We start from the raw sequence: 13,204 nt of genomic DNA, 5'->3' as shown, positions 1-13,204 counted from the left end.
GTGCCAGCTCATTAGTGAGTTTGCGGTGAGTATAGTCTGTATTCAGGAGACAAACTTCAGGCCAGGTCATCATAAGGTCTTGAGAAATTTCAGACTATACTCGACAGAACGATATTATGCTCACCGGGCATCCGGTGGCGGTATTTTTGTTCGTTCTGATACCTATAGTGAAGAGGTTTCTCTAAGAACCCCTCTGGAAGCAGTTGCGGTGCAGATACCGCTGCCTCTCATAGCAACGGTGTGTAATGTTTATATTCCACCAGGTCAGCCTCTTAACATAAATGATGTCACTGATCTTATAGATCAGCTTCCACCTCCCTTCCTCTTATTGGAAAAATTTTAACACCCATCACCCCATATGGGGCTCTGAGACACCTTGCCCTAGGGGAAGAGAGCTGGAAACATTAGTAACAGAGCTGGATTTACTTATTTTGAACACAGGGGAACCAACTCATTTCAGTGTACATTACGGCACATATTCTCGCATAGACGTATATCTGTGCAGCTGAACGTTGGTTCCGCTCTTTCGGTGAAATACACACGATGATCTCGGTGACAGTGGCCATTTTCCCATTATCTTTACTTTGTTGAAACACAAATCCTTCGAGGCTCCTCCTCAATGAATTCTTAAACATGCTGATTGGCCAAAGTTCACAACATAGCTGTCTTTAACGACATCACCAGGCGGAGCATAGACGGCGAAATAACTTGCATAACACAAGTTGTTATTGCTGCTGCTGAGGAGTCCATTCCCTCCGGCTCAGGGACTCCTCACTGAAAACTCGTTCCTTGGTGGAACGAAGAAATTAGAGCAGCTATTAAAGAACGCCGTCGCGATCAAAAACGCTATCGTAGGCAGCCTACTGTGGCCAACTTGGTAACATTTAAAAAACTCCGCGCTAACACGCAAGTTCTTATTTGCCAAAGTAAGAAAGCTTCATGGGAGATAGTGTCATCTATGACGTCACATACTCCATCATCTCAAGTGTGGACTAAACTTAAACGTATTTCGGGTATCCAAGGATCATCTTCTGTACCGAGAATTTCCATTGCACGCAGTATTGTCGCTGAACCTCTCTACGCAGATGTGTCTGGTTCCGGGAATTACCATCATGATTTCCTTGCTCTGAAGTGGGAGGCAGATTGTCATCACCTCAGTTTTGCCACTCAAGTTTCAGAGGACTTTAACATGCCCTTTACAGAGTGGGAACTTTGCAATGCATAGGCGCTTTGCAAGGACACGTCTCCTGGACCAGACAATGTCCATAACAAGGTGTTGAAACACTTTAGTGAGGATAGTCTTTTATATCTCCTTTGTGTGTTCAACCGAATCTGGGTAGAGGGTGAATTTCCATCTCAGTGGCGAGAGGGCATAGTTATTCCTGTCCTCAAGCCTGACAGCAAGAAGTTATAAACCTATTTGTCTTACTGTTTGTGTAAGCTATTTGAGTGGATGGTAAATCACTGACTTGTGTGGTGGCTGGAGAAACAAGGACTTTTGTCAGAGTGCCAATGTGGTTTTGGAGCCGCTCGCACGACCACTGACCACCTGGTACGCCTGGAGAGTTCTATCCAGGAAACAGCATTTGGTGGCTCTTTTCTTCGACTTAGAAAAGGCCTATGACACCACATGGCGATATGGTATCCTTTCTGCCCTGCATCACTGGAGATTCCTAGGTAACTTGCCGGTATTTATTAGGAGAGTGGAACAGTGGACCTTAGAACATGGCTTTCGGTTTTCAACCGCAAAGACCTATGTTGTCCACTTTTGCCGGCAGCGCACTCTTCACTCGCATCCTGAGCTTTATGTAGGAAATGTTGCTCTCCCGTAGTTGACACCGATTTCTTGGGCTCCCTTTTGATAGCAAATTATCGTGGGAGCCACATGTGCGGCAGTTAAAAGTGCAAAGCACCAAGAAGGTGAATATCTTGAAGTTTCTTAGCAACACTAATTGGGGGGCTAACCACACGGTGCTCCTATGATTTTTTAGTGCACATATTTTTTCCCGGTTAGACTACGGCAGTACAGCATACGGCTCAGCAAGGCAAAGCATCCTTGCGAAACTGAACAGCATTCACCACAGCGGGTTTAGGTTGGCGACAAGAGCTTTTCGAACAAGGCTTCTCGCTGAATCTGATGTGCCGCCTTTACACCTGAGGCGCCAGCAATTGCTTCTGTCGTATGCTGCAAATTTGTGACAGATGCCACTGCACCCAAGCTATCCTTGCGTATTCAGCAATGGAAACCATCGGCTGTACGCTGTTTATCCTCAAGCAACGTGGTTAGTTGGAATACGCTTGGATAGCAGTCGCCGATTGTTTGATGTACCTTAGGTTCCTTGCTTTTTTCAGACAACCAAGTGGGGTATCTCCGTGGATAATATGACGACCTGAAATAAATCTGAATCTGCACACTTGCCAGAAGGAAAATATGGACCCTTCGATTTATCCGTGGCTCTTCCTGTCCGCTGTTGGCCAGTATCAAGGTTCAGTCATTGTTCACACGAACCACCATTTGTTGTTAATGCGCTAGCAAGTGGTTGGCTGTTCCATGAGCTCTGTAATATCTTAGTAATAAAGTAATTAATACTTATTGAAATTTGGTTAATTTCGTGTGTGATTCATTTAGTGCTATGAATATTGGTTCTTAGTGGTTGTTGGTCGTAATTAAGATAAGTGATACTTATTCAAATTTTTGTTTTGAGTAATTCCATTAGTATTCAGCAAATTACATAGGTTAGGTTTTATTCTGTTTACTTAAGACAGTATGGCTATGTACACTAATATATGAGTAACAACTAAACAAAGAGAACACACTGGTTCAGCAAATTCAGAGAAGAGTAAAAAATAAAATCCATTATTTTAGATACCTACCTATATTTAGCTGCTTGAGAATTGATATGGCACATGAGTCATGACACAGGTACAAAAACAGTACAGAGAAAATGTTGCACATGGAAATGTAATATACAGAAATCACACACTTGCAGATCTTACAGAGTAAGAACTAGAGATGGAATGGTAATATATGTTTTTGCTACTTGGTATATTATCATTATCAAACAAAATAATAATATTTGATATTTATTACTCTTAAAGTTAAGCTATAATTGAACATTTTCTTACAAATTTAATTTTTAACTCTCTGCAATTGCATTTAGAAATAAACAATTCTTGAAAATAAATAATACAACCACAGCAAAATGTGAGCAACATGTACTGAATTCTGGTAAATCATATATTAACATAATAATGAGGACACGAGTTTACTTTTTCCTAGCTGCACCCTTTTTTATAACATTCTCCTCATGAATTTTGTATCTGAATTAACAGGAAACTGAGACTTATGTAGACTGTAAATTGCAAATATTGTTCTAAATTTTTTACATTAAAGAATACAGATTTCTTCATCTATGAATCCAGAATTTTGCCCAGATGTATCCTCTATGCTGTCAGGTAGTTGGGAGGTTTCTTGAAAGTCGTGTTGTTGTTTATGCGGAGTGTGAGTATTACTCTCTAATACGGTTGGGTATTCAGGTGAGAGAGCTCCAACTTCTGCATCTGTTGTGTTGCTTAGTGTACTGCTCCCATCAGACTCGACCACTGCCGAGCTGTATGTTTGTTTTCTACTCAGTGCGAGACGGGCTTTCCTATTGGGACAATCTATTTGGAGGTGTGTTCATTCTTTTCAATATAAACATGATTTTGATTGTCATCGTACGATAGTAGAATTCTACAATCATTCAGTAAAAGCTGAGACGGGATAGGGGAACTTAACTTCTAAGACACAATACTAAGCTTTACATCAAGAACTACAGGATTATAAAAAGCTAATATTTGAATATATTTTTAGCAAACAGACGGCATGATGACGTCAGAATGGGTGAATTCTGACTGCAAACTGTACATACCATAACGCGCTTCGTATTACATGTTCATAAAACCACTGACATTCTTGTGGCACATACATGCCTTATACCAAGATAACGTCCGTCTCCATGGCTAAATGGTTAGCGTGCTGGCCTTTGGTCACAGCGGTCCCGGGTTCGATTCCCGGCAGGGTTGGGAATTTTAACCATCATTGGTTAATTTACCTGGCACGGGGGCTGGGTGTATGTGTCATCTTCATCATCACTTCATCCTCATCACGACGCGCAGGTCACCTACAGGTGTCAAATCGAAAGACCTGCACCTGGCGAGCCGAACATATTTTCGGACACTCCCGGCACTAAAAGCCATACGCCATTTCATTTTCATTTCATACCAAGATAACAGCTACAGATTCGAAACGAATCGCAGGTTCAAGTACGGTATTTAATAATAATAATAATAATAATAATAATAATAATAATAATAATAATAATAATAATAATAGTTTCACAATTTGTTTTACGTCGCATCGGCACAGATAGGTCTTACGGTGATGATGGGATAGGAAAGAGATTGGAGCGGGCCAGTATCAAGGTTCAGTCATTGTTCACACGGATGATTCGAGGACAGAAACAAAGGTGTGCATTTTGCATTTGCATTTGCTCTCCCGGAAACCTTTAGTGTGTACACAGCAGAGCTCTATGCTGTCTGTGAAGCTCTGTGGTACGCACTGTCCGATGAGCGCAGACACTTTCTTCCATGTACTGACTGCTTGAGCTCGCTACAGTCTATTGTTACCTGTTTCCCTCGGCATCCTCTGGTGCAGCGGATCCAGGACCTGCTGGCACCATTGACTCTATTTTAGTTTGTGTTTGCGTATTTTAATGTGTTATTTTAACGTCTAACTTGAATTATATATATCTCTGTACTTCCAAGCAATGCCTTATTCCATTATCACCTGCATTTTCTATCATTTTAATAGGAAATAAGGCGTTGCAAATTGGATCCACTGATTGTTTTAATTTCATCACCATTTATTTTACTCTTGTCAGTGGATGTATTTAAAAATTTTAATTATCATATATCATGTCTTCCCTCTTGTATCATTAGGGCCCAATGACCTTAGTTGTTTGGCCCCTTTAAACAACAAGCATCATCATTATCATCACAAATTCCGAAACGTCTACTTATATACCCGATATACCCAAATGGTCAAAACAGAGTGAATATTGTATGGAAAGAAGTATTATAACTACATTACGAATGAATCAGTTATGTACTGGTGTTAAATGTTCATAAAACTATTTAAAGGAGCAGGCAAAACATTGACTACGACAGAGATATAAAGATGAGTTACCTGACCTGTTTATAACGAATGCTGCTAAGAAGCACGGGTCCACTAGCATACACTAATATAATTATACAAATCTGCTTGCTTAGAAAAGGACCTTAAAGTTGCTACTGCTGCTGACTACAGAGAAATTTCCAGGGAAAATACAGTTGCAGTTTCCACTATCTTGAACAGGACCTCCCTTATGAGTCTCTCCTATCTATATCCAAGTTTAAGTTCAATATGTTAATATCTCTGTTCAAGCCCATTCCTCCCGCACTGTCTTCCCTCTCAGGAAGACCATAGGCGTGGATGTGATGAAGACTGCATTGTTTGGAAGCGAGTGACTAAAAGCAATCCTGTGACTCTCTAAAAATTGCAGGGTTTTCTTTCAATTTTCAAGTAAACGGATACATTTAGTTTTTCAGGATTGTAATAAATGTGGGTTTTTCCCTGCAGGACATACTTTTCACTGAATTAAATCTGAATCCACGATATCTTGGACTACGTTATACCGACTTCTGCTGTATATTTCTATATCTATAATTGGAAGACATTATTAGGTTAGTGGCTAGGTGCTGGCTTTGATTTCTGGTGACTTCTAGCATTCAATGAAGATTAGCTAGGATGGCTCCAGAACCCCCACAAGTTACTAGGATAAGCTACAGAAACTTCTTTATAATTTTGTGTGGACTAGTGTTGTCTTCATGAAAATTAGTATAAGTTAATGCCGTATTTCTCCAAATCCAAGACAACTGTGAATGCAAGACGACCCTCACTTTTTCCTTTAAAAAATTAATCCAGCTTAAAATGTGCTGTATGAAGTCATAATTGTATTTATTTCCCTAATCATTTTCATTAGAAGTAAGTGATACTGCCTTTGAAAGTTCCGGGAATTCCTATTTGTGAGCCTGTATTCGTATCACATCCTTTGTTATGGCCACTCTGACCTTGCTTTTTTTCACGCACATACCTCACAATTTCATGTTCAACTTCTTAAAGCATCCTTGTTGTGGGCCACTGAATGCCTTTCTTGTAGAGTATGCATTTTTAGATAACCGTTGTCTTCATGCCAATGCTGAACATTGGTTCTAGTCACAGTATTCTTGCGGCTGCACAATTATTCTTCATTTCCACATGTTTTATGACCATTAACTTAAAACTGGCAGCATAATATTGATGAGAACCCTTTGAAAATTTTCCAGCAATACCTGTTCCTTGGGTCACTGCAATACGACAATCCATTGCAAAAATATTTCTTCCGACTATAAAATGGTTACTTTTACTAAGCCTCGGGTACAGTAGACATGTTCTAATTCCATCACTGAGTAACCGTGGCCTTTCTAAGAATTCTAAGGGCCACATCCTTGCTATTCCAATTCGAATGACATTTCCTACGCAGCTGGGGCTTGGACCTTGCAATGTTCGACCTTGCAATTAGCTCAAGAGAGTAGGCCTAATGTTTTGATGCCATTGTGTAGATTTGAGAATCATTTTTGTAGAGGCTTTTAGAATATCATTCTCTCATTACTATTTTCCCAGAACCAGTGACGTTACGCAGAGGCACTGTACAATTGACTGCCGTGGCTAGCGATGTATAATAAAGACACTGACATCGAAGGTAGAGTTTTATGCGCAGGGGTAGGGGGTGAAGGAAGCAGTGTGGTTACCATGGTAACTGCTAGTGGTATTCATTACTGTTATGTTGTGAATGCAAGACGACCCGTAATTTTTCCCATGGAATTATGAGGAAATAACATCATCTTGGATTTGGAGAAATAGGGTAACTGTATGTTAATTGATGCTTTTTTTTTTTTTTTTTTTTTTCCTCTGTCTGTATGTATGACTTCAATAAGAAAACTAATCATTACAGGTTCTACTGAAGACAAACAAACAACTGATGCTGCTGGAGTAGATGACCCAGCTATAGCCAAAACCACTGAGACTGTCATAGACTTGAGAAGTCCTGACAAGGACATCTTTAGTAGTGATGTCTCACTTGTGACCGAAATGAGCGATAGCGAGACATCCGACATCATTGAGTCATCTTTTGTTTGGGAGCAAGGCAGCAGCGTCCTCTGTCAGTCTGCAAGAAGAAAGGATAACGTGCCCAGTACTTCTGGTGAACATGTAATGGCTAAGGCCACTTTAGATGGAACAAATAAATCAACTTATTTAAATGGAGTCCATAGGGCTAATGAAAGAACAGAAGTTAGTGAATCTCTCAAGTGTAGTGAAGTAAGAGGCAGGACTTGTAATAATGAACTAAATTACATAAACATTAGCGCTAGTTCTGCGTGTGCTACCACAGACAGAGCGAACATTAACGGCGAGTGTGGAACATCAAGAGGTGTTTTAACAATGTGTGAACAGAGACTGAATGTTGTATCAGAACAGAAGGCGGAGAGCAAGACGTACATGTCAAGTGAGGCTGATGTAAACAGTTCTCTGAAAAACAGGGCCCGAAAACTGGGTAAGTCATACTTTGAATTTACTTAAAAGGGATTATTAATTTTTTAAATTGTCCTTCTTTCTTTCTTTCTTTCTTTCTTTCTTTCTTTATTTATTTATTTATTTATTTATTTATTTATTTATTTAAGCGTTGTTGTGAACATTACTGGATTTTGCAATTGCAAATATACCGAGCTCGATGGCAGCAGTCGCTTAAGTGCGGCCAGTATCCAGTATTCGGGAAATAGTGGGTTCGAACCCCACTGTCGGCAGCCCTGAAGATGGTTTTCTGTTTTTTCCCATTTTCACACCAGGCAAATGCTGGGGCTGTATCTTGATTAAGGTCTCTGCTGCTTCCTTCCCACTCCTGGCTCTTTCCTGTCCCATCATCGCCATAAGACCTGTCTGTGTCTGTGCAACATAAAGCAACTTGAAATAAAAAGTAAAACCGATTCCACGGTTAACGATGTGGCCATTTAATGCGACTTAAATGGTTTAAGGAATTTCTGGAGGGACAGACTTATTTCTCTTGTGTGAGTTCTACTTGAAATGATGTTCTACCTAATGAGCAAGTAGGGCTTTTGAATAAAAATATCACTTCGAGGTCTTTTTTATTACTTTATTTATTTTAGCATATGGTGATCCCACAGAATAGATAAAAATACAAATCTTGTGATCATACAGGAAGCTGCAGGTGGGAGCGACATGTACCCGTGCATAGTATCCGCCTGACAACACAGGTCCCCGCACAGCCGAATGCCAGAAGGACAAATTATTATTGTTTTTTATTTTCCTCTATATTTATTACTTTGTACACTTTATGGGGTACATGCTATTGCGGGTGATTGGAGGAAGGGAGTCCTAGTGCTCATTGCCTCAATCATTCCGTATTAGGCATCGTCCAACATCAGACCCGAGGCATTACCTGCTATGATGAGATGACGTTGTCGTCCATATCTACGGATGTAGAAGTTAATTTTGATAGTGTTTAAGTTTAAGAGCATGTTTATTTTACAAATAAAAAATATTTATAAGATCCTTCTGTTCAATACAAAACAACCATCTGTTAGATGGGACAATGTCTATACATGTTTCAGCCTAATCTCAAGGCCATCTTCAGTAGAAGATCAATTATTACATTACATACACAAATTCAAAATATTGATGAAAATACAATAATCATGATTGTTAAAGTAAAAAACATATTGAGGAAAAAAATCCTCTTGTCTGAAAGGCTGTTTTGATTGACAATAAAACTCTGATTCTTTAAAATGAAACACTGTGTTGTACAGCAAAGTGAGACCATCAATAACGTGGTTAATAAGTATGCAACATCTGTAATGGAAAAAATGAGAGTGAGTGGATGAAAACAAATCAAAATATTCATGAAAATAAGGTTCAGTCGACTTACTTGTTAAAAAGCTCTCGTCTCAAGTGGTACGACCTTGTCAGTCAAGTCATATTGACAATAAGTGTGTCTGTACTGATGTGGTTGGGTGGGGAAGAGGAAGGGGAGGGGCAGAAGGAGGAGGGATAAGGTAAGGTATGGGAGGGGGATATTGAGGGAAGGGCGGGTCTTGTTCTGGAATGTCGGTGGTAAAATTCGTTGTTATTCATAAATTGTTGACAGATGAGCGGGACAAAGGTTTCCAATAATATAATTCTCTTCTCGTTAATTTCATTTAGGTTGTGTGAGGAATTGTTATATTGGTCAATATCGATATAAATATTCTCCAGTATTTTGAGTAAGGGACCTTTCTCTTCATAATGTAAGGTCTTTAAATCCTGGTCTATTGTTGTGTATTTATGATTTCGCTCTCGACAATGACGGAATATTTATTGTATTGAATTAGGAGGATACTCTCATTTTTCACCTTTGTAAAGCAGTATTGTAGTGTTATGTGACTTTCCCTGTTCACTGAATTTTTGAAAATATTATTTAAAATTTACCAGGCACCCCATGATAATGGCGAGGGAGTTTCATCACGAGTGAGGAGATGGATATTTACTATCCAAGATTAAACTACAACAGTATAAATGCATCTACTAAATATATATACAGTGTGTCTTTAATGAAATAAATAACATGGCAGTATTGCTGGTAAATATGGTTGGAATGGTGAGTTTATCAGATAATTTAAATCCAATAAACCACAAGCCACAGCTTATTCACCTTAACTCTGTATTATATTAAAAATGTTTCTCAACCACCTCTTAAAATACACTGGTGTCCAAAAGTTAAGCATAATCACTAAACGAGGCCATACTACCTGATAGGAATGTCAGACGGATTGCTGAACAAACGGAAGCTGAATCACACACCATATGTCACACAACTTGCCCAAAAAAAAAAAAAAAAAACCCAGAAAGGTCAGAAAGGTTCTGATAGCTAAGGTACACCTTTGACAACAGCTAACAAAACTTGGCAATGTCTTCCACAACAAAATATGCTGTTAATTGGGTGCATGGTTACGCCTAACAGCCACACATGCTTTGCAGTGATGTGGCATGCTCTGTATCAGGATAATCCAAGAGCTCTTGTGGCAGTCGATCCCATTCCTCCGAAAGGGCAATGCGAAGGTCTTGGAGGACCCTTGGTGGAGGCTGATGGGATGCAATTCGCCTCCCCAATGCATCCCAGGCATGTTCTATAGGATTCAGATCCGCAGACCTTGCTGGCCAGTCCATGCGATGAATGTCTTTCCCAGCCAGAAATTCATCCACCAGAGCAGCGCGGTGCAGTCGGTCATTACTGTCCATTAAGAGGAAGTCTGGACCAAGCGCACCTCTGAAAAGTTGAACATGTGGTCTCAGTACCTCATTCCTGTATCTCCGAGCGTTAAGTGTTCCTCAGACCACCCATGAAGATGTGCAGGTCCGTATGGCCATTCAATATGATGCCGCCCTACACCATGCGCCACTATCACCGTACTGGTCCCATTCCACGATGTTCCTGTGGTTGTAACGGCTACCCAGTTCTCTCCAGATTAATGTGCAATGGGAATTATTCTGCAAACTGAAGCGGGATTCATCTGTGAAGAGCACATGCCTCCTTTCATTCATGGTCCAGTTTCGATGTTGACGGCTCCACAGTAAACGGGCCCATCTCTGTGCTGAAGTGATCGGGATGCACACTGCTGGATGTCGGGCAAACAACCCTGCTGTTCTGAGCCTCCAGTACACAGTTTGCCGGGAAACGGCAACCCCTGAGGAGGCTGCAAGCTCCGCCGACATTTGTTTTGCAGGTGCACTCCGATTTCGTCGGGCAGTTAAGGCCAGATATCGGTCCTGCTGTGGGGTGGTTACCCTTGGTCGACCTGGTACTGGTCTACGATTAACATCTCCGGTGTCTTGAAATCATCTCCAAAGCCTGGAAATGACACTTTGTGACACATTCAAGGACATGGCGACTTTGGTTTGTGTCTGGCCTGCTTCCAGGTGGCCAAGTATTCTACCCTGCAAAATGGGGTCCAAATGGCGTTGTTGTGCCATTATGTTGTTGCGTTCACCACGAGGCTACACTCCGCACACTATAACAGGGCAAACACGACTGAGGGAATATGGGGCGCAGGCACTGGCTGTGTTTACCATGCGGTTACGCCGCTAGTCAAAGCAGGGAATACTCCTTTCCTATACAGAGCGAACACATAAGGTTGGTAGGTGCATATGTTGTGCAATTGGTGGTCTATTTCCTGTTGCCCTGCTTACTTGTAACTTATGCTTAACGTTTGGACACTGGTGTATAATAGTAAAAATTGTAATTCATTATGTACAGTACAAAGATATTTGAGTTTGTAGGTCTAACTCTTTATTTATCCTGTCAAAATACATTAAGTGCAGTGAACAGAAATAACTTATTTCTTACAACGTAAACTGAAAATGACAGGGATTTTTGCCCTCTTTCTTTCATTATTTTCTGCCTCCATTCCAAACTCGGACATCACTTCATTGATCAAGAGTGACTGGGAGAACTTCACACAGTCTGCGACGTCACTGTGGCTGAATAGCATGCACTAATCACCTGCGTGCCCACAGGACAAAATGCCCAGCGTGAGCACCTCTGCTTTAGAACTTGGTGCTAACATCTTTACACTCTCAACCTGCACGAAAGAGAAACATGAAACACCAGACTTGTGAGTTATTACGGTTTACTGTGATATAATTGCACCTCTGCACAATCGCACTTTTCAGAATTCCAGCATACAGGGTGAGGGACATAATGGAAGCTTGTTAAATTCATTTAAGACAAGTCAGAGCAGTAATTCAATTTTTGAACTTTAGATGGTGCTGCTGACTAAATGGTTTACTTAACCCTTTTAAAGGCTGGGAATGTTTAAGAAGAGTGCTTCTAAAAAGATCAGAGTTTAATAGATGGTGTGGTGAAAAAAAAGACCAAGGCCTGTTTCAAAATTCTCCATTATTCATCCATAACATAGATCGTAATTAAAATATTGATATGATTTTCTGACATAAAGTTGAGAAACCTGTCCTTTTCTTGCAGGAAGTGGAAAGAAAAAAGATTTTTTGAATAAGAGGAAATTTGCAGAACATGCTTAAGTTTATTCCTTTGACAAAACATTGCCAGCTGGTTGTTTTAGCTTGTAGAGCCATTGGCGATATATCATCAGTTAGTCTTTTTCACAGATGTGGGTGCTCAAGGGTTAATATGGAAGGACTAACATTACGATACGACTCGCAGATTAGTTGTTTTTGATTGTTCAGGCAATTAGGCATCCCTGTAAGTCTCGTCCTATCAATTCGATTACTACGGCCGTTCCTCACGACTCTGGAATGGACTATAACCTGAAATAAAAGCCTTGCCCCTAACGCAATTTACACAACACATTAAAAATATGTCATAACTCTCTGTGTTTACATGAATGGGAGTGAAGGAGATTGTGTTACGGAGCGAATGAATTACTGTAAGAGTTGATATAGATGTTGATTCCCATAGGGAATTATTATTATTGCTGTAAGAGTGTAAATATTACCTTAGTGGGTCTGTCAAGCAATTAATGTACATGGGGTGTGGCCTTTTTCACTAGACCATCCATAAAATCTGTAGGAATTGTGGTCAATAAATAATAATAATAATAGTATTTAAGAATGTCCTGAGGTATTTGGAAAGAGTATCCCTTTCCTCTGATTGTCCTCCTGCTAACAGTTTGTCTTATAGCAGTCCTCCCAGTGCTGCCACGTCTTGATAATGTCATACAGCTTCTGACCAGGACTTTCGGTCTCGTCCAGCTGTCTGGCACCCACCAACTGATAACCTGCATACAGCTTCTTTCTTTTCACAGACTCGCTGAGAAACAGTCTAGCCTCAGCTAACTGCTTTGGTGAAGGAGTAGTTTTTTCAAAATTACCTGTAAGAAATGGACATTTCATTAATTTCAATATAAACTGCTCATAAAAGTAATAAGTTTTAACAATGACAGTAACTAATATTGTAACCATGAAGTATGCTGAAAAATATCTGAATTATGGCCAATTACCTTTTTTGACAAATGTTTGGTTAAGGTTTACCAATGTACTGTACATAACAACAACAAC

At 40.2% G+C, this 13,204-nt stretch overlaps 2 protein-coding genes across 4 annotated transcripts in view; one reads left to right on the top strand and one right to left on the bottom strand.

Moving 5' to 3' along the window:
* LOC136857422 (protein artemis) overlaps positions 1-13,204 on the top strand; it is a 149,381-nt gene that overhangs the window by 123,841 nt on the left and 12,336 nt on the right. For both annotated transcript variants that reach the window (XM_067136073.2, XM_067136074.2), the window contains exon 11: positions 7,074-7,673. In XM_067136073.2, coding sequence (XP_066992174.2) covers positions 7,074-7,673 — 600 coding nt within the window. The remainder of the gene's footprint in view (positions 1-7,073; positions 7,674-13,204) is intronic.
* LOC136857423 (peptidoglycan-recognition protein SC2) overlaps positions 8,233-13,204 on the bottom strand; it is a 95,555-nt gene continuing 90,583 nt past the window's right edge. Inside the window, exon 3 of one of the 2 annotated variants that reach the window (XM_068225179.1) lies at positions 8,233-13,017. In XM_068225179.1, coding sequence (XP_068081280.1) covers positions 12,809-13,017 — 209 coding nt within the window. In that variant the 3' untranslated portion in view covers positions 8,233-12,808. The remainder of the gene's footprint in view (positions 13,018-13,204) is intronic. The other variant, XM_067136076.2, reaches the window with a different exon arrangement.

This window comes from Anabrus simplex, chromosome 1, assembly GCF_040414725.1.
Source record: "Anabrus simplex isolate iqAnaSimp1 chromosome 1, ASM4041472v1, whole genome shotgun sequence".
NCBI classification, from domain to species: domain Eukaryota; kingdom Metazoa; phylum Arthropoda; class Insecta; order Orthoptera; family Tettigoniidae; genus Anabrus; species Anabrus simplex.
This window is presented reverse-complemented; position numbering and strand designations above follow the sequence as displayed.